The 22,710-nt window shown below is 46.8% G+C and overlaps 2 protein-coding genes across 2 annotated transcripts; both read left to right on the top strand.

Annotated features, from left to right (window-relative positions):
- The first annotated feature begins 6,835 nt into the window (after positions 1–6,835).
- LOC309567283 (E3 ubiquitin/ISG15 ligase TRIM25-like) lies at positions 6,836–10,396 on the top strand. Its single transcript, XM_082272682.1, has 2 exons — positions 6,836–8,745; positions 10,252–10,396. The coding sequence occupies exon 1, from the start codon at positions 6,853–6,855 to the stop codon at positions 8,416–8,418; it is 1,566 nt and encodes a 521-aa protein (XP_082128808.1). The 5' UTR covers positions 6,836–6,852; the 3' UTR covers positions 8,419–8,745; positions 10,252–10,396.
- Positions 10,397–20,600: 10,204 nt separating this feature from the next.
- LOC309567284 (E3 ubiquitin-protein ligase TRIM39-like) lies at positions 20,601–22,238 on the top strand. The gene has a single exon (XM_082272683.1). It carries the CDS (start codon positions 20,634–20,636, stop codon positions 22,158–22,160), a length of 1,527 nt encoding a protein of 508 aa, XP_082128809.1. The 5' UTR covers positions 20,601–20,633; the 3' UTR covers positions 22,161–22,238.
- The last annotated feature ends 472 nt before the right edge of the window (positions 22,239–22,710 follow it).

Below are 22,710 nucleotides of genomic sequence, written 5' to 3'. Positions count from 1 at the left end.
AAGACCCCATGAGAGAGGGCACACCAAGCCAGAAGGCCATATCCACCCCCTCCAAAGATTTTCAGTGTAGGGCTTCAGAAGAAGCTATTGGGCCATTTCGTAATGGTGGCCACCACAACTATAGCAAGACCCTGGAGATCAGAACATACCCCGCCTGTTGTGGAGTGAGTGCGTGAAATTATTAGGATTTAACCTTTTGACAAAATGTTCCCCCAGGAAGAGAATAGGCTTGAGCTGTATCAATGTTCATGGTTCCAGTAGGAACCATGACTTCTCCATGCTCCAAGGACACGTTAGGAGCCTGATTGGTGGAATGCCGGCCTGCTGGGATTAGCCTGGTGAAGGGTCATGCTCTCCTTCTTTGATTTTCCTTCATCTCCTTCCTCTGTTCTCTTTCCTGATTGGTTCTTTTTCTTTGTCTTTTGCTTCCTTACCACTTTTTTTCTTCTCTTCTCTGAAATCCTTGTAGACCAGGGGTTTCCAAACTGTGGCCCTCCATGTTGTTCTGGAACTGCAATTCCCATCATGCCTAGTCATGTCTGTGAATGTCAGAGTTTTACAATGCCTCATGGGCCGTGTAGTTCCACAACAGCTGGAGGGCCGTAGTTTGGAGATCCCTATTGTGGAGGAATGAGCTGTAAATGGCACCAAAACATCAATGTTCATGAAGTCCCATGGTGCTTCTAGCTGAATGTTGTCAACGACTCCTCCGATAACTAAAATACAGTGCCGGGACAAGGTCATCCAGCGCCCAGGGCAAAGATGCCAAACTGCGCCCCCCCCCTTCCCTTAGGGTTAAGGCGCCCCCATCCCTGCAATAAAAAATTGCGCCCAGGGCCGTCCCTCCTGCCCACCCCTTGTCCCTGCCCTGCTAAAATATATTCCTGTGTGTTTTCCAATGACACTTTTTTTGTGACACGTTGTATTATGATTTTATGATAAATGGGACTTTGATCCGAATCCAAGCTGAATGCAACGCTCATATATAAATATATATATATATACAGTACATATTGATATAAAATGATATTTTCTGGGAATTTTCTATTGTATGCCTTCCATTCTGCTTTCTGTATAATAATTTTTCAACTTAATAAATACAGATTATACCTAACAGGAAGACACTGAGTGCTTGCTCACAATAACGTGCAATACCACCATAGACATGCACTGCATATGCGTGTTTCAGATTGGTGCAATTTATTCTTACCAACCCTTAGATGTGGTGGCTGCATTCGTTTTCCTTTCTTTTTCCCTTTATTTTCACCTGGTGATCTGGCCAGTAACACACCTCCTGTCCTAAGTTGGCCATACATGATACAATTTTCTATTCAACTTTAGATTTACCTTCACTTATGTAGTGCAAGGGCCTGAATTCATTCACATTGGAAGTGTTTGACCTGATATTATATGGTTTTGGTAAATCTAAAGGAAAATTGTAAAAGTCTTAGGGTGGCTCCATTCTTGAACGAGGAACAACAGAGACATCCATTTAATTAAAATCAATACAAAACATTGAGTATGAAACTTCTTATGGCAAAACCCACAATAAACATCTAAGGTTGGCGTTCCAAATCTGCATGTAAATGTTCATAAACGATGTAATGGATCAACCAGCACCACGACCGGTTACCTCCGTTGACGGATGCTCCTAGTGCTTTCCAAGGACTCCAAGCACTCCACCAGACACTGTAACCACTTCAGACCCCACCGCAGCTTGGTTAGGGTCTCGCCGTCTCCTACCCACCCTGGACCTATGACAAGGCTCCAGGTTCCCGTGGGTGAACCTCTCTTTCCCCAGAGAGTGCAGCAGAACAAGCTCTTACAAGAGCTTAGTGATTATCCAAGGGAGTATGGAAGACCATAGCAATCCCTTGTAGCCGATTCCCCCAATGAGAGACAGGACTCTAGATTGAGGGTGAAGTATATCTCTTTATTGAACAAGAAACAGACTTTTATACAGTTTTCCCCACAAGGTTACCGCCCAGGTGGACCTTGTTGGGGACAGAACATGACATTCACAATCCAATAGGAACAGTGTTTTACACTCAGTCATTCCCATACAATGTACACAATCCCTCCCCTCTGGCTGAATACATGATCTTATGCAGATGAAAGTGTATACAGGAACAGAATTAAACCTAAACGAATTATCTGGCCATGTGAGGTCATTAGAATTAGACAATGGGACGGCACAATCCACATTCCCTCCCAATACACAAACAATAGGACAAGGCTGCCAGTGACAGTCTGTGTGTCTCTCTCACATTGAAGCTGGAATACACATTATCCCAATCCACAAACAATAGTGAAAACCTGTCTGACATTGAGGGATATGTAATACACACATTATTTAGGAATTACAGATTTCATGGCAATGGGAATAAATCTTTATATTTCTATATGGAGATATTGCTGACAAATATCACTGTCCCATCTGAAGCAATTCAACCATTAATTATCTGTTTTTCACTTCCGGTGACGGTGAATACCCTAACAAACGATCTCCTGGAATACACCCGGATATAGAAGGATATGAAGCCTCTCAATAAATAACATAAATATTACCACCGTAAATAATTGTTCTCAGGTCCGGGACAAGGGGTGGGCAGGAGGGACTGCTGCCCCGGGCACTTTGGTATCATGTGATAGGGAGGGCCACAAGGACAATCGGGGGGATGGGATTTGTGTTGGGTGGGGGAATTTGGGGGGCAGCAGGTGGTAAGAATTTTTATAGGAGGGGAATTCTGGGGGTGTGTGTGCCCCTGGTAAATATGTCAGTTGCTATATGAGTAAGATCGGTTTTTCAGGGCCAAAGTTGAAAAAAATGTTACATTTCGTTTCCTGCAGCTGCGGTCCCCAACGAAGGCTTAAAAAAAAAAAAAAAAAAAAAGCTGAACTACTCCATCTGTGTGGAGGGTTATACAGGCTCTAGAACAGACTTTCTTACCCTTTTGAACACAGAGGAACCCTTGAAATAAATTTCTGGTCTCGGGGAACCCCGGCTAAAAATGAAAAATCTACAACTCATGACACATTAGTGTGACAGTCAGTGGGAAGAATGCTCCTTACTCTTCTCATCATTGGGAAAAATTACCCCCCTACAGATAGCTAAAAGGAACAATGGTGTCATTGGGAACTTATCTGAGAGGCAGAAATTGCCCATTTCTCAAGGAATCCCCAGCAACCTCAGGAGGAACCCTGGTTGGGAAACCCTGGTCTATATGTTTGTAGAACATTAGTCAGTCATATAGATTAGCCATCCATCCTCTCACCCATGCACCCGTCCATCCATTCATCCATCTATACAACCTGTAAATGAGAAAATATGAGGAATGCGGCAACACTTGGGCGTGGCTAGATTGTGTTGGATATTGGGTGTGTCATAGGGGGAACATCCACCCATCCATCCATCAACCCACCCATCAATCTATTCATCAACCTACTCATCCATCAATCCATTCACCCATCCATTCAGCCAACCACCCACCTATTTATCCACCCACCCATCCACCTACCGATCCATCTATCCATTCATCCACCTATCCATCCATCCATTTATCCATCCACTCATCTATCCATCTATCTATCCATCCATCCATTTATTTATCCACTCATCTACCCATCCACCTACCCAAACACCCATCTAGCTCCCAACCCATCTATCTATCTATCTATCTATCTATCTATCTATCTATCTATCTATCTATCTATCTATCTATCTATCTATCTATCTATCTATCTATCTATCTATCTATCTATCTATCTATCTATCTATCTATCTATCTATCTATCTATCTATCTATCTATCTATCTATCTATCTATCTATCTATCCATCCATCCATCTATCTATCTATCTATCTATCTATCTATCTATCTATCTATCTATCTATCTATCTATCTATCTATCTATCTATCTATCTATCTATCTATCTATCTATCTATCTATCTATTCTTCCATTCATTATTTTCCTCAAAATTCTACAAACAATACCCTATAATGACAACGTAAGAGAAGTTTGTTTGAAAGCTTTGCAAATGTATTTAAGATAAAAAAGGAATAAAAAATCCCATGTACATAAGTATTCACACCCTTTACCCTGCCACTCAAAATTGAGCTCAGGTTCATCCTGTTTCCACTGATCATCCTTGAGATGTTTCTACAACTTGATTGGAGTCCACCTGTGGTAAATTCAGTTGATTGGACATGATTTGGAAAGGCACACACCTGTCTATATAAGGTCCCGCAGGTAACAGTGCATGTCAGAGCGCAAACCAAGCCATGAAGTCCAAGGAATTGTCTGTAGACCTCGGAGACAGGATTGTATGGAGGCACAGATCGGGGGAAGGGTACAGAAACATTTCTGCAGCATTGAAGGATCCAATGAGCACAGTGGCCTCCATCATCCATAATTGGAAGAAGTTTGGAACCACCAGGACTCTTCCTAGAGCGGGCCGCCCGGCCAAACTGAGGGATCGGGGGAGAAGAGCCTTAGTCAGGGAGGTGACCAAGAACCCGATGGTCTCTCTGACAGAGCTCCAGCATTTCTCTGTGGAGAGAGGAGAACCTTCCAGAAGAACAACCATCTCTGCAGCACTCCACCAATCAGGCCTGTATGGGTGTGGTCAGACGGAAGCCACTCCTCAGTAAAAGGCATCTCAGAAGCCACGCCCCCCCCCCACAGTTAGAATCACTCCCCTAGGGTCACATTTAACCCCTTGATCACCAACAGGGTTAACCCCCTTCCCTGCCAGTGTCATTATTACAGTGACAGTGCATATTTTTAGCACTGATTACTGTAGTAATGTCACTGGTCCCCCCAAAAGTGTCAAAAATGTCAGTTAGGGGTCCGATCTGTCCGCCGCAATGTCGCAGTCCCACTGAAAATCGCAGATCGCCGCCATTACTAGTAAAAAAAAAAAAATAATAATAAAAATGACATAAATATTTCCCATAGTTAGTAGACGTGATAACTTTTGCGCAAACCAATCAAAATACGCTTATTGTGATTTTGTTTATCAAAAATATGTAGCAGAAAACAAATTGGCCGAAAATGTTAAAACATTTTTTTTATTTTGTGAAAAATATTGTTTTTGTTTTCAAAATTGTCGCTATTTTTTTGTTTATAACGCAAAAAATAAAAATCACACAGGTGATCAAATAACACCAAAAGAAATCTCTGTTTGTGGGAAAAAAAGGACATCAATTTTATTTGGGTACAGTGTCGCACGACCGCACAATTGTCCGTTAAAGTCACGCAGTGCCGAATCGCAAAATATGGCCTGGTCAGGAATGGGGTAAAATCTTTCGGTCTTAAAGTGGTTAAAAATACGCTTATTGAGAATTTTTTTGTCAAAGACATGTAGCTAAATACATTTTGGCCTAAATATATGACAAAAATGTAATATATTGGATATTTTTTAACTGTCAAAGTAGAAAATGTAAATTTTTTTGCAAAATTTTCACTCTTTTTTTATTAATATCGCAAAAAATGAAAAGCGCACAGGTGATCAAATACCACCAAAAGAAAGCTCTGTTTGTGGGGAAAAAAAGGACGTAAATTTCGTTTGGGTACGGTGTTGCATGATCGCGCAATTGTCAGTTAAATTTGCGCAGTGCCAAGTTGAAAAAAGTGGCCTGGACTTTATGCAGGAAAATCCTCCGGTCCTAAAGTGGTTAAAGTAACGCAGTTCCGAATCGCAAAATAGGACCTGGTCATTAACCACTTGCCGACCAGTCATGTTGACCGTACTGCGGCAAAGTGGCTCGTTCCCGTCCAGCGACGTAAACCTACGTCGCTGGACTCCTCCCCTTGTGGGCGGCGCACGTGCGCCGCCAGAGGCTCGCTCCCACTGTATTCAGTTACAGCGGGTGTCGGGCCAGGGGAGGAGCGGCGGTGATCACCGCCGCTCTTTCCCGATCGTCGGGGAATCGAGTGTGGAGATCCGCCCACTTTGTTTATCTCCTAAGTGATAGGCAGGGTCAGATTGCAGGGTTCAGCATAGCTGAACCTGCGATCTGTCCATGACTCACTCAGTCACCTCCCCCCACACACGTCAGTAAGCACCAGGCATACATTAACCCCTCCCTCTCCAATAAAATTAACCCCTTCCCTGCCAGTGTCATTTTTTTTACAGTAACAGTGCATATATATAGCACTGATTACTGTAGTAATGTCACTGGTACCCCCAAAAGTGTAAAAAATGTCAGTCAGGGGTCCGATCGCCGCAATGTCGCAGTCCCGCAAAAAAAATCGCAGATTGCCGCCATTACTAGTTAAAAAAAAAAACACCAAAAATTACAGAAATCTTTCCCTTAGTTAGTAAAAGCAATAACTTTTGCACAAACCAATAAAAATATGCTTATTGTGATTTTTTTTACCAAACATAGGTAGCAGAAAACAAATTGGCCAAAAATTTTAAAACATTTTGATTTTTACATTTTTTGGGGGGGAATTTCATATAGCGCAAAAACTAAAAATCGCAGAGGTGATCAAATACCACCAAAAGAAAGCTCTGTTTGTGGGGAAAAAAGTACATAAATTTCGTTTGGGTACGGCGTCGCACGACCGCACAATTGTCAGTTAAAGTTGCACAGTGCCGAATCACAAAAAGTGGCCTGGACAGCAAAATCCTCCGGTGGTAAAGTGGTTAAGACGGCAAATCCTTCCGGTCTTAAAGTGGTTAAAGTAGCACGGAGTTGAATAGCAAAAAATGCCCCGGTCGCGAAGGGGCGAAAACCTTCCGGAGGTGAAGTGGTTAAAATGTCTGTTATAGCTACGTCAGCAAGATTTTTTTTTTTTCAAGGCAAAGGTTGACTTTAGTTTCGTTTCCTGCAGCTCCTGCTAGCGATGGCGTCGGCTGACTTGAAGGAAGAACTGAATTGCTCCATCTGTCTGGAGGTTTATACCGACCCGGTGACTCTGAGATGTGGTCACAACTTCTGCCGAGCTTGCATCAGTCGTGTGCTGGATAGTCAGAGAAGACAAGGCGTCTTTACCTGTCCGGAGTGCAGATCCGTGTTCAGGAAACGTCCTTGGCTGCAGAAGAACGTCACTCTGTCTAACATTGCAGAGCGCTTCCAGTCTGCTTTGCCCGACCAGAAGAAGACGGGGGTCACCTGTTCTTATTGCATTCACTCTGCCATACCTGCCGTTAAATGTTGTCTGCACTGTGAGGCTTCCCTGTGCGATAGTCACCTGAAAGTCCACAGCAAGTCACCAGAACACGTCTTAACTGAGCCCACCACCTCACCGGGGAAGTGGAAATGCTCCATCCATAATAGGGTCCTGCAGTATTACTGCACTGTGGATTCCACCTGTATCTGCATGTTATGTTTGCACGATGCCAACCATCGTCGACACCAGATCCTGGCACTAGGTGATGCCTCCAAGGACAAAAAGGATAAACTGAAAAAGACCCTCACACAACTTACCTCTAGGAGGAAAGAGATTGAGAAAAGTCTCCAAGGTCTACAGGAGAAGAGAAAACAAGCCAGTGGTGCAGAAACTGCCTTCACGGCACACGTGAGTGGTCTATTCCAGCAAATCCGCCAAAGACTAGATGGTCTCGAACTTCAGACCATTGACCAAATCACCAAGCAAGCAGAAATGAATGCAAAGCCGGTCTCTGATCTGATCCGACAGTTGGAAATGAAGAAGGACGAGCTGTGTAGTAAAATATGTCACGTCGAGGAGCTGAGCCACGTGACGGACCCTCTAACGGTCCTAATGGAGAAGGAGTCAACCGAAGCCGACTTCTGTGTTACCGAAAAAGGAGGTCGCCAAAATATCCCCAAAATTGCAGAAATGGATGAAATTTTGATCTCTTTGAACTTACACAAAGAATTATCCGAAATACTGAACAATGTTCCGAAAGTGCTCAACCTTTCTGGGATATCTGACTTACGACTTGATAAGAAGACGGCTGCGAGTAACGTGGCCGTTTCCCCCGATTTATCGATCGCACACGGGACACAGGATAACGACTCTGTTGATGACACAGACAACAGATTTGAGTCTCACCAGGTGTTAAGCAGAACCGGTCTCAATGGGGGTGCATATTACTGGGAAACGGAGCTGTGTGACACCAATAATTGGAGGATAGGGATGTCCTACTACTCCATAGACAGGGATGGAGATGACGCTATCTTTGGGAATACAGACGAGTCGTGGTGCTTGTGCAAAAGCATGAAGGGATATTCCTTCAGGCATGATGGCGATCTCATACCTTTATCCTCTTCGATTAAAAGGTTTAAAAGGTTGGGAATATATCTGGATTTCAAAAAGGGGCGACTCTCATTCTACAACTTGGAGCCGGAGGTTAGACACTTGCACACTTTCTATAATAAATTCAAGCAGCCGCTTCATGCCGCCATCAGGGTGAGTTGGGGAGTCTGGGTGAAGATCGTAAACTAAAACCAAGGAGGGCTTTGGGATGGAAGAAGAAATTAGCAGAAAGCCATTGGGGTTAGTCAAGAACAAGAGAAACCAAGATGTCACCATTCTTCAGAAAATTAGGCATTAGACTTTCTAACATTGGAAAATTACTTTTTTGCCATTTCGAGCATTTTTAACCATTCTTCTACAGAAGTTACGTTTCTTAATTGCTGGCTGGTTCCCACAGGCAAGGGCCAAATTGGGATGGGAATGGGCCATTTATGCAGTACTGGGGCAGGTTTGTTCAGCGCCCATGGTAGGTATGCAGAACTGCGCCCCCTCCTACACTCTTAATCAGTGTTTTAAGTGGCCCAAAAGAGGTGCTGGTACTCTATTATAGCCTATAAATTTTATTTATATCAGGGCCCCCACAGAGCGCCCCTGCACATCAGGGTCCCCACAGAGCGCCCACCCCACATCAGGGTCCCCACAGAGCACCCCCCTCCTCACATTAGGGTCCCCAAAGAGCACCCCCCTCCTCACATTAGGGTCCCCACAGAGCACCCCCATCCCATCCCACATCAGGGTCCCCACAGAGCAACCCCCTCCTCACATTAGGGTCCCCACAGAGCCCCCCATCCCATCTCATATCAGGGTCCCCACAGAGCACCCCCTCTCCTCACATTAGGGTCCCCACAGAGCCCCCCCCCCATCCCATCCCACATCAGGGTCCCCACAGAGCACCCCTCCTCCTCACATTAGAGTTCCCACAGAGCACCCCCCTCCTCACATCAGGGTCCCCACAGAGCGCCCACCCCACATCAGGGTCCCCACAGAGCACCCCCCTCCTCACATCAGGGTCCCCACAGAGCGCCCCCCCCACATCAGGGTCCCCAAAGAGCACCCCCCTCCTCACATTAGGGTCCCCACAGAGCACCCCCATCCCATCCCACATCAGGGTCCCCACAGAGCAACCCCCTCCTCACATTAGGGTCCCCACAGAGCCCCCCATCCCATCTCATATCAGGGTCCCCACAGAGCACCCCCTCTCCTCACATTAGGGTCCCCACAGAGCCCCCCCCATCCCATCCCACATCAGGGTCCCCACAGAGCACTCCTCCTCCTCACATTAGAGTTCCCACAGAGCACCCCCCTCCTCACATCAGGGTCCCCACAGAGCGCCCCCCCCCACATCAGGGTCCCCAAAGAGCACCCCCCCTCCTCACATTAGGGTCCCCACAGAGCACCCCCATCCCATCCCACATCAGGGTCCCCACAGAGCAACCCCCTCCTCGCATTAGGGTCCCCACAGAGCCCCCCATCCCATCTCATATCAGGGTCCCCACAGAGCACCCCCTCTCCTCACATTAGGGTCCCCACAGAGCCCCCCCATCCCATCCCACATCAGGGTCCCCAGAACTGCCCAAACTCACGTTTTTAGGCTGAGGCTGACACACAGGACTCACTGTGCTGTGCTGGAGTAGCTGGAGGGAGGAGGTGGGTGGAGCCAACAATCCACTCGGCGTGCAGCAGAGGAGGAAGGAGGCTCCGTAGTGTATGTTGGGGCCTCGCTCTCCTCCTCCTCAGATGACATCACTGGTTGCTAGACGCCGGGCCGCGATAGCAACCAGTGCACTGCAGTACAGGCCAGCAGCGTGGCAGCTCTGCTGCTGCTGGCCTTGGCTGGGACTCCGGAGCAGGGGGACTCACTGGTGGTGACTGGTCTGGCTCTGGAGTGGGAAATGAGCATACTGGTACGCTAAGGCACATGGAGAGGTGGCGGTATGCTCAAGAGACATATTTGGAAGTGGTGGTACTGAGTAACGGTGCGTACTGGCCCACTTAAAGCACTGCTCTTAATATATGCAGTAGAATGGGGGTGCCGCCCTGTGCCTATTCTCAGCCCCCTTTGCACCAGCTGCCCATGGTTGCCATTGAGTCTTCACTATACTTTTGGCCAATTGCTTGCTTTCTAGCAAATAGAAGGTAGTGGCATATGCCTGATTGTTTTTTTTCGTTGTGTCAGCTGTGGGCAAATGAGGTTGAGTGGGTGAATAAAACATGTGTGGCATCAGTAGCTGTCATAGCAGACCTGAATCTGCACCCTGCTGGTTGCTGGCCACTGATCTGAGGATTGTGTGTGGTGAAGAGCCCTCCCTACTTTTGCGCCCTGGGCTGCTGTCCCTCCTGTCCACCCCTTGTCCCAGCCCTGCATGTACAGCAACAGGTTCATTTTAATGGCTGCTCCATATGCTACACATACTCATCCTAACTATTCAGCGTCCAGGAGGTAAGAAGACATCCAGCACTTCCATGTGGTACTTCTAGGTATAGGGGACCATGTGGCTCCCACCCATGTGATAGAATTAGTGCTTGTTGATTGGCCACTCAGTCAACCAGCACAGTCACCGGGGGCGGTTAGAACCCCTCTCAAGTGTTTTTCTCTCTGTGTCCACACTAAAGAGATTTACTATTCCTTATTTTTCCAGGGGACAACTGCCTCCGGTACCAGGGGCAGACTGGTAACTTTCGGCCCAGGGGGCAAGTACAAACCAGAGGCCCATGGTGCAGCGACTCGGCCCCCTTCCCACTTTCCCTCATCTCCCCCCCCCCCACACCCAATCCTCCTCCTGACCCCCATTCCAAGCTGAAGCCCTGTTCCAGATACTCTCCACTTACTGGCTGAATCCGGGTTCCCAACCTGGCCAGCAGGGGGCAGTTGTGGGGAGCTGGGACAGCTCGTTTGGGGCTGGCCGGGGCAGAAGAGTCTCCATTGGGGCAGGGAACCGACCCCTGCCCAGACACAGCTTTGCCCTTGTCTTCAACCCACACTCAGTAGGTCATCGTCAGGGACTTTTTACTTCTTTTCACCAGGAATCCTTTAGGCATGTCTGTGGCAGAAGCGGTGCAGCCTTTTTACAGGGCGTCAGAGCGGCCCAGGGGGGCAATTGCCCCCCTGCCCCCTGGCCCAGTCCTCCCCTGTCTGGTACATAAATTGATGGGAAAATCCAAAAAACAGGAAAAGTAAGAAAAGCCTCCAATGGGGACGCTGTCCAACAGTGCCTATCCTTTGCTTTAGAGAGAATTTTTCTTCACTTCCTGTTGTGTTACATTACAGAATGTGAGGACAAAGCTCCCCAATCAGACACGGATGGCGACCATGTGACATCACAGGGCTTTACCTTTCCTTACTCCATCCAAAGTCAAAACAAGTTTAGAGATTACTTTAAAGGGAGTGGCATGGAAATATATCTACTAATGTTTATTATTGCTCCAAAAGCTGTAATCCTATACATTGTATTGTCAAAAGTATTGGGACAGTACGTCTCCATTGTACTTACAGACACGACTTTTTACTCTGTAATTGATACATGGATAATTTCTGTATGGAAACAACTTTCATTTCAATAAATAAAATTTGGGACGCCTGCCTTTACACACACATGAACTTTAATGGCATTCCAGTCTTAGTCCGTAGGGTTCAATATTGAGTTGGCTCCGCCCTTTGCAGCTATAACAGCTTCAACTCTTCTGGGAAGGCCGTCCACAAGGTTTAGGAGTGTCTATGGGAATGTTTCACCATTCTTCCAGAAGCACATTTGTGAGGTCAGGCACTGATGTTGGAAGAGAAGGCCTGGCTTGCAGTCCCCGCTCTAATTCATCCCAAAGGTGTTCTATGGGGTTGAGGTCAGGACTTGTCTTTATGGACCTTGCTTTGTGCACTGGTCCAAATCATTTGGTGGAGGGGAGTGGGGTGGGGTTATGGTGTGGGGGTTGTTTTTCAGAGGTTGGGCTTGGCCCCTTAGTTCCAGTGAAGGGAACTCTTAAGGCGTCCATGGGGTCAGGGCTGTGTACTGTAAAGGGGTCCATGGGGGGGCTGTGTAATGTAAAGGGGTGCATGGGGGGCTGTGTAAAGTAAAGGGGTCCATAGGGTGGCTGTGTAATATAAAGGGGTCCATGGGGGGCTGTGTTTCGTAAAGCGGTCCATGGGGAAGCAGTGTATTGTTAAGGGGTCCTTTGGGGGGCAGTGTAATGTAAAGGGGTCCAAGGGGGGCTGTGTAGTGTAAAAGGGTCCATGGGGGCTGTGTAATGCAAAGGGGTCCATGGGGGGTGTGTAACGTAAAGGGGTCCATGGGGGGGCTGTGTAATGTAAAGTGGTCCATGGGGGTTGTGTAATGTAAAGGAGTCCATGGGGGGCTGTGTTAGGTAAAGGGGTCCATTAGGGCTGTGTAAGGTAAAAGGGTCCAGAGGTGTGGGATGGGGAGCTGTGCATTTTAAAGGGGTCCAAAGGGGGGGCTGTGTAATGTAAAGGGGTCAATGGGTGGGCTGTGTAGTGTAAAGAGGTCCATGGGGGCTGTGTAATGTAAAGAGGTCCATGGGGGGCTGTGTAATGCAAAGGGGTCCATGGGGGGCTGTGTAATGTAAAGGGGTTCATGGGGGAGGCTCTGTAATGTAAAAGGGTCCAGCGGTGTGGGGTAGGGAGCTGTGTATTGTAAAGGGGCCCATGGGGGGGCTGTGTAATGTAAAGGGGTCCATAGTAGAGGCTCTGTAATGTAAAAAGGTCCAGAGGTGTGTGGTGGGGAGCTGTGTAGTGTAAAGGGGTCCATGGGGGCAGTTTAATGTAAAGGGGTCCATGGGGGGGGCTGTGTAATGTAAAGAGGTCCATGGGGTGGGGGCTGTGGGCATGGTGCAGGAGATGCAGTGCTGTGGGCATGGTGTAGGAGATGCAGAGCTGTGGGCATGGTGCAGGAGATGCAGGGACTGTGGGCATGGTACAGAGGATGCAGGGCTGCGGGCATGGTGCAGGAGATGCAGGGACTGCGGGCATGGTGCAGGAGATGCAGGGACTGTGGGCATGGTACAGGAGAGGCAGTGCTGCGGGCATGGTGTAGGAGATGCAGGGCTGTGGGCATGGTACAGAAGAGGCAGTGCTGCAGGCATAGTACAGAGGATGCAGTGCTGCGGGCATGGTACAGGAGATTCACCTGGAGAATCTCCTGTGCCATGCCTGCAGCACTGCTTCCTCTGAGGAGATGCAGGGGCTGTGGAGGGGTCTCACTTACCGTTTGTTAAGGCGCCTTACATTTAAAAATGCCACCGCCTGGCGCCAACACGTCACCGCGCATGTGCCGTCTGCCCAAAAATAGCCGAGCTTGTACGGGCTTTCCCGAGCTGCCGCAGCGCATGCACAGTGCACCTGTCAGGCCGGCCGCAGCCATTTTTTTTTTCAGGTTCCGCTGTGAATTCCCTGCCTAAGACCATCGGAAATATGTGTTTTTCCAATGGTCTTAGGCGACCCCTGTGAAAGGGTCGTTCGACCCACAGGTTGAGCCCCACTGATCTACAAGTATCTTTCTACTGTAATGTTTCTATATTAGGGCATTAATAGAAGAAAGAACGTTACATTATATATATATATAAATTATTGGTATATGGAATCCTGTCTGATTCATAGGATATAGAAATGCTTTAACCATGTAGTTACATTGTAATTAAAGGGAGGAGATTCTGATTTCCTATTCTGTAATCTTTTGCTATTTTGTTATTAAAAAAACATTTTAATTTTTTTATGCATGAACAGAAATGTTTTCCAGGCATTTCAACCTAAAGAGGAAGCACCCCCCCCCCCCTCTTCCTAGATTCTCTTTATTGGTCCTCTGGTAATTGTTCCTGTATATGAATTTAAAAAAATACAGATATAAAAATTCATGGAGTCCAGTGCGGTCCTTCTCCCAGTCCAATGTTCTTCTGTGTCGCTGTGCTTTCATCTTGGCCCAACATGACATTCAAATGTCTGCCCATGAAACATATGGGACCCGGGGGAAGCACAAATTGACATGAAGGCAGGGCAAACAAAGCAAATAACATTGCACCTATCAGCACTGCCCTCTAGTGGTTTGTCAGATGTAGGTAAAGATTTTATTATTACAAACTTTTATTGAAAAAATAATTTGTATTACAAAGATCGCATTATATGACAAAAACTGAGACGGTTTTCAGATATAAGCAAAACATTGCAGATAGTAAACAAAATATTATTTGTACAATCTTTGGTACGGTCATACTTTCTATATCCCTGGATTATGGCAAACATATAAAGTTGTTTTATATATGTGTCATAGTTGCATAATGTAAAATGCCAATAAAAATAAAAAAATACAAAAACAAACCAAAAATCAACATTAGAAAGTAATGGGTAGGAGTATTTCGTTAGAAAAAGGGAATAAATCTAAGTTACGATATGGTGATATATAGGCGGTACGATATGGTGATATATAGGCGGGACGATATGGTGATATATAGGCGGGACGATATGGTGATATATAGGTGGGACGATATGGTGATATATAGGCGGTACGATATGGTGATATATAGGCAGGACGATATGGTGATATATAGGCGGGACGATATGGTGATATATAGGCGGTACGATATGGTGATATATAGGCGGTACGATATGGTGATATATAGGCGGGACGATATGGTGATATATAGGCGGGACGATATGGTGATATATAGGCGGGACGATATGGTGATATATAGGCGGGACGATATGGTGATATATAGGCGGTACGATATGGTGATATATAGGCGGGACGATATGGTGATATATAGGCGGTACGATATGGTGATATATAGGCGGGACGATATGGTGATATATAGGCGGTACGATATGGTGATATATAGGCGGGACGATATGGTGATATATAGGCGGGACGATATGGTGATATATAGGCGTGTAGTCTTTGCATTTTGTGAATTTTTGTAAATAAACCATGGATTCCATTTTAGATCAAAAAGTTTCTTTGTGTTATTCAATGTGTGAAAAATATTTTCCATGAGTCTAATTTCTTCAATTCTTGATAAAATCTGTGAGAATGGTACAGAAGTTTTCTTCCAATGGAAAGCAATAGTCCAGAGTGTGGCAACACATATGGTGTGAATGTAACTGCATGGGGGGGGGGGGGGGGTTGTATTTCTGGTATATTATAAAATAAAAGACAATGGAGAAGTGAGAGTGAAATTAGCAGCTAATTTATTAATCAGAGTGAATATCTCATTCCATGTATGAGAAAGCTTGTTGCAGCTCCAGAATACATGTGAGAGAGTTCCTGGGGATGCACAACCTCTAAAGCAGTCCGGAGAAGCATCAGGATAGAATATATTTCATTGAGCCGCTGTATAATACCACCGATCACACTTACCTGTAAGAAGAAATACTTACCTTGAAAAGTTCTTCTCCAGCGCTGCCATCTCAGGTGTGGGCAGCTGAAGCCGCAGCGTCCCTCTTCGGTATCCTCTTCCGTGACGTCGGAGTCCCACAATGCACTGCACCGGCCCCGCTCGTCACTTCCGGTGCGGGCGCGGCACCCCTGCACAGCTTCTGGGCATGCCCAGAAGCTGTTTAGCAGTGAATGCCGCGCCTGCACCGGAAGTGACGAGCGGGGCCGGTGCAGGCGCATTGATTCCTGGGAGCGATGACGTTCATTTCCCAGGAGTCATCGCAAAGAGACGGCGCGGGCCGCGGCCACAGAGGGAGGAAGTGGAAGGAAGGTGAGTATATTTTCTTCTATAATAAAGTAAGTGACCAAAAAAAGAAAAAATTGGGAGCATCCATTTCTTTTTCAGGTGACCCTCAGCAAGCAGATGGCCCAAAATCGATTTTGAGGTCGGAACTCCGCTTTAAGTTTATGTTTCCCATTTTTGCATAAAGGAAAGTTTATCAACATGAGGAGAGATATTGATGATAACATATAAGTGAGATAAGACCTTTTCCTCTCGGGCTTTTAACCACTTGCCGACCGCCGCACGACTATTAACTGCGGCAGTCAGCCCCCTACAGGCAAAGCGATGTAGACCTACATCACTCGCCCACGAGCCTGTAGGGGACGAGCGTGCGCCGCCGCCGGCGCGCTCCCGCCCCCGCTCGTTCCCTGGGGAGCCAGCGCGTTTGACCGGCGGCTCTGATGTCCGCCGGCCACTCGCGATCTCCCTCAGGAGAGGGAGAAAGACAGACGGCTGATGTAAACACAACAGTCTGTCATTCTCCCTTAGATCATCACAGAGGCTATGCGATCCTGCTATGTAGGATCGCATGTCTCTGTGATTACATCTCTAGCCACGCCCCCTAACAGTTAGAATCACACCCCTAGGGACACACTTAACCCCTTGATCACCAATAAAGTTAACCCCTTCCCTGCCAGTGTCATTTTTACAGTGACAGTGCATATTTTTAGCACTGATTACTGTAGTAATGTCACTGGTACCCCCAAAAGTGTAAAAAATGTCAGTCAGGGGTCCGATCTGTCCGCCGCAATGTCGCAGTCCCGCTAAAAATTGCTGATTGCCGCCATTACTAGTAAAAAAAATAAACTAAATAAAAATGACATAAATCTTTCTCGTAGTTAGTAAACGCAATAACTTTTGCGCAAACCAATCAAAATACGCTTATTGCGATTTTTTTTACTAAAAATATGGAGCAGAAAACAAATTGACCTAAATTGTTAAAAAATTTTGATTTTTACATAATTTTTTTTGAGAATTTCATATAAAAAAATGTGAAAAATATTGTTATTTTTTCAAAATTGTCGCTCTTTTTTTGTTTATAGCGCAAAAAATAAAAATCGCACAGGTGATCAAATACCACCAAAAGAAAGCTCTGTTTGTAGGGGAAATAAAGGACGTCAATTTGATTTGAGTACAGCGTCACACGACCGCGCAATTGTTTGTTAAAGTCACGCAGTGCCGAATCGCAAAATAGGGCCCTGGTCATTGAGCAGCCAAATCTTCCGGGGCTGAAGTGGTTGCTGCTGCATGTCCACTCTCCAGTTGCTGTAAGTCATAGGAGTTGAATGTTTGCCCCAACCCTGCTTAACTGCTGTGGTTCCTCCTGCCAGGTCATACAATTAAATGCTTGCTCCCCTGTCATTTGTTATAGTTCTGCTGACCGCTGTGGTTCCTCCCAACTGGCTCACATGTCCAAATGCTTGATCCCGCTGCTGACAGCTGTGGTTCTTCCCACATGCCCGCTCCCCAGTTGCTGCAAGTCAGATGAGTCATAAGTTTGCACCACCTACTAACTGCTGTGGTTCCTCTCACCAGTTCATGCAATTAAAAGCTCCAGTTGTCTTGCACCCCTAAATGCTTTATCCCCCTGGCTCCTCCCTCTCTCATATATGTCCAAGTCGTTACTCCCCTTGCTGACCGCTGTGGTTCCTCCCACTGACTTGTACATTCAATTTCTTGCTCCCCCTGCTGCTGTGGTTTCTCACACCAGCTTATATGTCTGAATGCTTTCTTCCCCTGCTTAACACCGTGGTTCCTCCTGCTGGCTGATATTTCTGAATGCTTGCTCCCTCCCCGCCAATAGCTGCATTCCTCCCATCGGCTCACATATCAGAATGATTGCTCCCCCTGCCAACAACTGTGGTTCCTCCCAATGGCTCACATGTCCAATTGCTTGCTCCTCCTGCTGGCCACTGTGATTTCTTCTGCTGGCGCGTATGTCGTAATACTTAATTCCCCCCATCGACCACTGTGGTTCCTCCCACAAGCTTGTGCATTACTAGAACACGTATGAGGTGGTAGGAGGAACCATGGAAGCCAGCAGGGGGAGAAAATATTCGACTCATTCGAACAGTCTGGCTGAGGAGCAGAGATGCAGCAGCCTTTGAAGATGTGGGCTGCTGGAAAGGTAAGTATGTTAGTGTAGGCCTCTATTGGGGGTTATGAGAAATGACCTTCTCCAAACAGGACCTTCCCCACCTTCCCCAAACAGGAAATTCCCCACCTTCCCCAAACAGGAAATTCCCCAAGTATTCCACTAAACCTGAAAGAGAAAAGAAAATAGGAGAACCAGAACCTTCACAAAGTGGAAGAATGGGTTTTATAATAAAGTTGGCAATGCCTCCTTCCAGGACAAGGCCTCCGGGAACAGAGGGGATCCCTTCCTAGGAAATTAATCAAGAATCGAATCAACGTAACTGGGAGCAGAAGAACTACTGCAACCAGCATATAACATAAGCATACACAATATCTCACAGAAGTAAGTACACCCCTCACATTTTTGTAAATATTTTATTCTATCTTTTCATGTGACAACACTGAAGAAATGAGACTTTGCTACAATGTAAAGTAGTGAGTGTGCAGCTTGTATAACAGTGTAAATTTACTGTCCCCTCAAAATAACTCAACACACAGCCATTAATGTCTAAACCACCGGCAACAAAAGTGAGTACACCCCTAAGTGACAATGTCCAAATTGGGCCCAAAGTGTCAATATTTTGTGTGGCCGCCATTATTTTCCAGCACTGCCTTAACCCTCTTGGGCATGGAGTTCACCAGAGCTTCACAGGTTACCACTGGAGTCCTCTTCCCCTCCTCCATGATGACATCACAGAGCTGGTGGATGTTAGAGACCTTGCGCTCCTCCACCTTCTGTTTGAGGATTCCCCACAGATGCTCAATAGGGTTTAGGTCTGGAGAAATGCTTGGCCAGTCCATCACCTTTACCCTCAGCTTCTTTAGCAAGGCAGTGGGGGTCTTGGAGGTGTTTGGGGTCGTTATGTTGGAATACTGCCCTGCCCCCCAGTCTCTGAAGGGAGGGGATCATGCTCTGCTTCAGTATGCCACAGTACATGTTGGCATTCATGGTCCCCTCAATGAACTGTAGCTCCCCAGTGCCGGCAGCACTCATGCAGCCCCAGACCATGGCACTCCCACCACCATGCCTGACTGTAGGAAGACACACTTGTCTTTGTACTCCTCATCTGGTTGCACCCACACACGCCTGACACCATCTGACACCAAATAAGTTTATCTTGGTCTCATCAGAGCACAGGAGATGGTTCCAGTAATCCATGTCCTTAGTCTGCTTGTCTTCAGCAAACTGTCTGCGGGGTTTCTTGTGCATCATCTTTAGAAGAGGCTTCCTTCTGGGATGACAGCCATGCAGACCAATTTGATGCAGTGTGCGGTGTATGGTCTGAGCACCGACAGAGTGGGAGGAATAGTGTCCCATCATTGGTGTCAGTGGAAGGAATAATCCCTCATCATTGGTGTCAGTGGGAGGAATAGCGCCCTGTCATTGGTGCCAGTGGGAGGAATAGTGCCCCGTCATTGGTGCTAGTGGGAGGAATAGTGCCCCATCATTGGTGTCAGTGGGAGGAATAGTGTCCCATCATTGGTGTCAGTGGGAGGAATAGTGCCCCATCATTGGTGCCAGTGGAAGGAATAGCGCCCCATCATTGGTGTCAGTGGGAGGAATAGTGCCCCGTCATTGGTGCCAGTGGGAGGAATAGTGCCCCGTCATTGGTGCTAATGGGAGGAATAGCGCCCCATTATTGGTGCTAGTGGGAGGAATAGTGCCCCGTCATTGGTGCCAGTGGAAAGAATAGTGCCCCTTCATTGGTGTCAGTGGGAGGAATAGTGCCCCGTCATTGGTGTTAGTGGGAGGAATAGCGCCCCATTATTGGTGCTAGTGGGAGGAATAGTGCCCTGTCATTGGTGCCAGTGGGAGGAATAGCACCCCGTCATTGGTGCCAGTGGGAGGAATAGTGTCCCATCATTGGTGTCTGTGGGAGGAATGATGCCCCATCATTGGTGTCAGTGGGAGGAATGGTGCCCCATCATTGGTGATTGTGGAAGAATGAGTTCCTCATAGTGGGAGGAACATTGCCCCTGGATAAAGGTAGGCAAAGGGACACATCGGGTCGCAGTTTGGAGACCACTGGCCTAGAAATTGGCTTTTGGTTTTTTTACATTCGGCTCCTATTGACTTCAAAGGAGTTGGGATTCGGTTCCACTGAACCCGCCTCCTTGCCTCTGTCTCTTTTTCCTCCCTGTTTGTCCCTCTTTCTTGCCTGATATTTGGACCTCCTATAAATACATTTATTGTTTAGTTTGATGGTATTGTTTGCATACAGCAATAAACTTTTCATCCAGCCTATAAATGATTGCATTTGTTATTTTAAAAATATTAAAGGAAAGTAGAGATAAAACAAATCATCTTTGTGTATTGGTTGTTCATGATCCAGGTAACAGGAGGCGTGTCCTTTGCCTTGTGTGCTATATAAGGTGTTCCTGTTTCTGATCTCAGAAAGTTGGGAGGTATGCGGGAGGTATGTGGGAGGCGTTGACTTCTTTGTATGGATGAAGACGTGATGAGTCAGTTCTTGGCAGATTACTTTCTGTATTTATAGTTTAGCAGAAGCCAACTTACATTCACTTTCATTTCTGGCTTCAGATGGTTCATCATGGCATCCGCTGACCTGAGACAGGAGCTGAACTGCCCCATCTGCCTGGAGGTTTATAGGGATCCTGTGACTCTGAGGTGCGGACACAGTTTCTGCTGGGCCTGTATCCATCATCTAATTAATAAAAAGGACCGGTCCAGAGTCTATACCTGTCCACAATGCAGACAACGATCAAAATCACCACTTAAGAAGAACATTGTCCTCAGCAGAATAGCAGAGAGATTCCATGCCGGCCAACCAGACGAGAGCGGGAAGGTCATCTCCTGTACCTACTGCGACTTCCATGTTCTGGCCGTGAAGTCTTGCCAGCAGTGTGAGACCTCCCTGTGTGACGATCACCTGAGGAAACACAACGAGACGGTGGGGCACACTTTACTGCCACCAACGGCTGACCTCAGAAAGAGAAAGTGCCCTGTCCATGGGAAGATCTTGGAATATTTTTGCTCCGATGACTCTCTGTGTGTCTGCGCGTCCTGCAGGTTGGATGGAGAACACAGAGGACACCAGGCTGGGTCCCTGGAGGAGGCCTCCGAGAAGAAACTGAAGCCTCTGCTGGAGAAGGTGACTTTGAAGCGAGAAAAGATTGAGAAGAAAGTCCAGAGTCTGCAGGAACGCCGGACAAAAGCTCAAGAAGTAGCCACCAAAGTAACACAGAAAGCCACTGCCGAGCTTAGCAACATCAAGAAGCAGCTGGAAGATCTGGAGAAGACGGTCCCCGAAGAGATCTCCAGATGGGAAATGCAGATTTCACAGACGGTCTCTGGTCTAAGCCAACCGTTGGAAACAAAGAAGGAGGACCTGTCCAGGAAGATTCGTCACTTCGAGGGGCTGCGTGACCTGGCCGACCCGCTAACAGTCTTACAGGACCAGGAATTAGACAAAGACTTGTGTGACACTGAGGAGGCACTGCCCGATGACCCAGAATTTCCTGATCTCCGGGAGGATCTGATTTCTAATGCATTAGGTAAATTATCGGACATAGTAACAAGTGCAAAGATGTGGATACAAAAACCTGCAGACATAATGCTGGACGTCTGCACAGCGGCCAATAACCTCTGGATATCCGACAACCTAAAAAGTGCCTTCAGGTCCAAGATAGAACTTCCTTATCCGAAAACACCAGAGAGACTTCAGCACTGCGGGGTTCTAAGTCTCAGCAGCTTCTCCTCTTGGCGGCATTACTGGGAGGTGGACACCAGTCGGTCGGATCGCTGGAAAGTGGGAATGTGTTACCCCAGCATCAACCGGAAAAACCGCATCAGCATGATTGGACAGGACAATGACTCCTGGTGCCTGCGGAGGTGGAAGGATAACTATACCATGATACATGCTGGTGAACATATCTATTCATCTTATGAGCCTTCTGGCCATAAATTCCGGATCTATCTGGATTACGAGGCTGGCCAGCTCTCCTTCTATGAGGTGGGAGACCCAATGAGACATTTGCACACCTTTAAGGCCACCTTCTCTGAGCCCCTCCATGCTGTGCTTGGAGTCTTTCAAGGGTCCATTACAATTAGTAACTAGAGGTGCAGATATGGTGACTTATGGTGTCATATGGTCTGGTGTAGGACATCCCGGTGTCCTCTAAAAATGGCTACACTTGTATGTGAATAGACCTCAAGATGTTGAGTAGATAATTATCAAAGTGATCTAGTTTTGGAATAAGCTGCTTGGGCTCCGTTTACACTTGTAGTACGACTTTGATGTAACTTTGGATGGGTGCGGCTTGGATACCTTTGGCTTTGACCAGTGATAATGGACAACTGTCACATTTTGGTACGACACGACTTTCATGCAACTTCTGAGGGTTAACATTGAATGATGTTACAGCCCTAAAATCGTGGCTTCTTGTGAGTTGCTACACTTGATGTTTATACTTCTAAATAAAAATTGTCTGCACTTGGTGCGCTTTTCTTTGTGTTTCTCAAGTTGCATGAAAGTTGGACCAAAGTAGTGCATGAACTACTTGGAAGATGCTGAAACTTTATGAATGGTTATTATTGGAAAACATGGGGAAGGACTCGTCATGCAACTATGATGTCAAAAGTTGCATGAAAAGTCACACAAGTGTGAA

This window comes from Pelophylax lessonae (genome assembly GCF_965119305.1).
Source record: "Pelophylax lessonae genome assembly, chromosome: 11".
Taxonomy (NCBI): domain Eukaryota; kingdom Metazoa; phylum Chordata; class Amphibia; order Anura; family Ranidae; genus Pelophylax; species Pelophylax lessonae.
The sequence above is the reverse complement of the archived record's forward strand: the minus strand, read 5'-3'. Positions and strand labels throughout refer to the sequence as shown.

What these genes read in the sequence shown, in the direction of transcription:
- LOC309567283 (XM_082272682.1), top strand. Translation starts at nt 6,853, where the DNA reads ATGGCGTCGGCTGACTTGAAGGAAGAACTGAATTGCTCCATCTGTCTG.
- LOC309567284 (XM_082272683.1), top strand. Translation starts at nt 20,634, where the DNA reads ATGGCATCCGCTGACCTGAGACAGGAGCTGAACTGCCCCATCTGCCTG.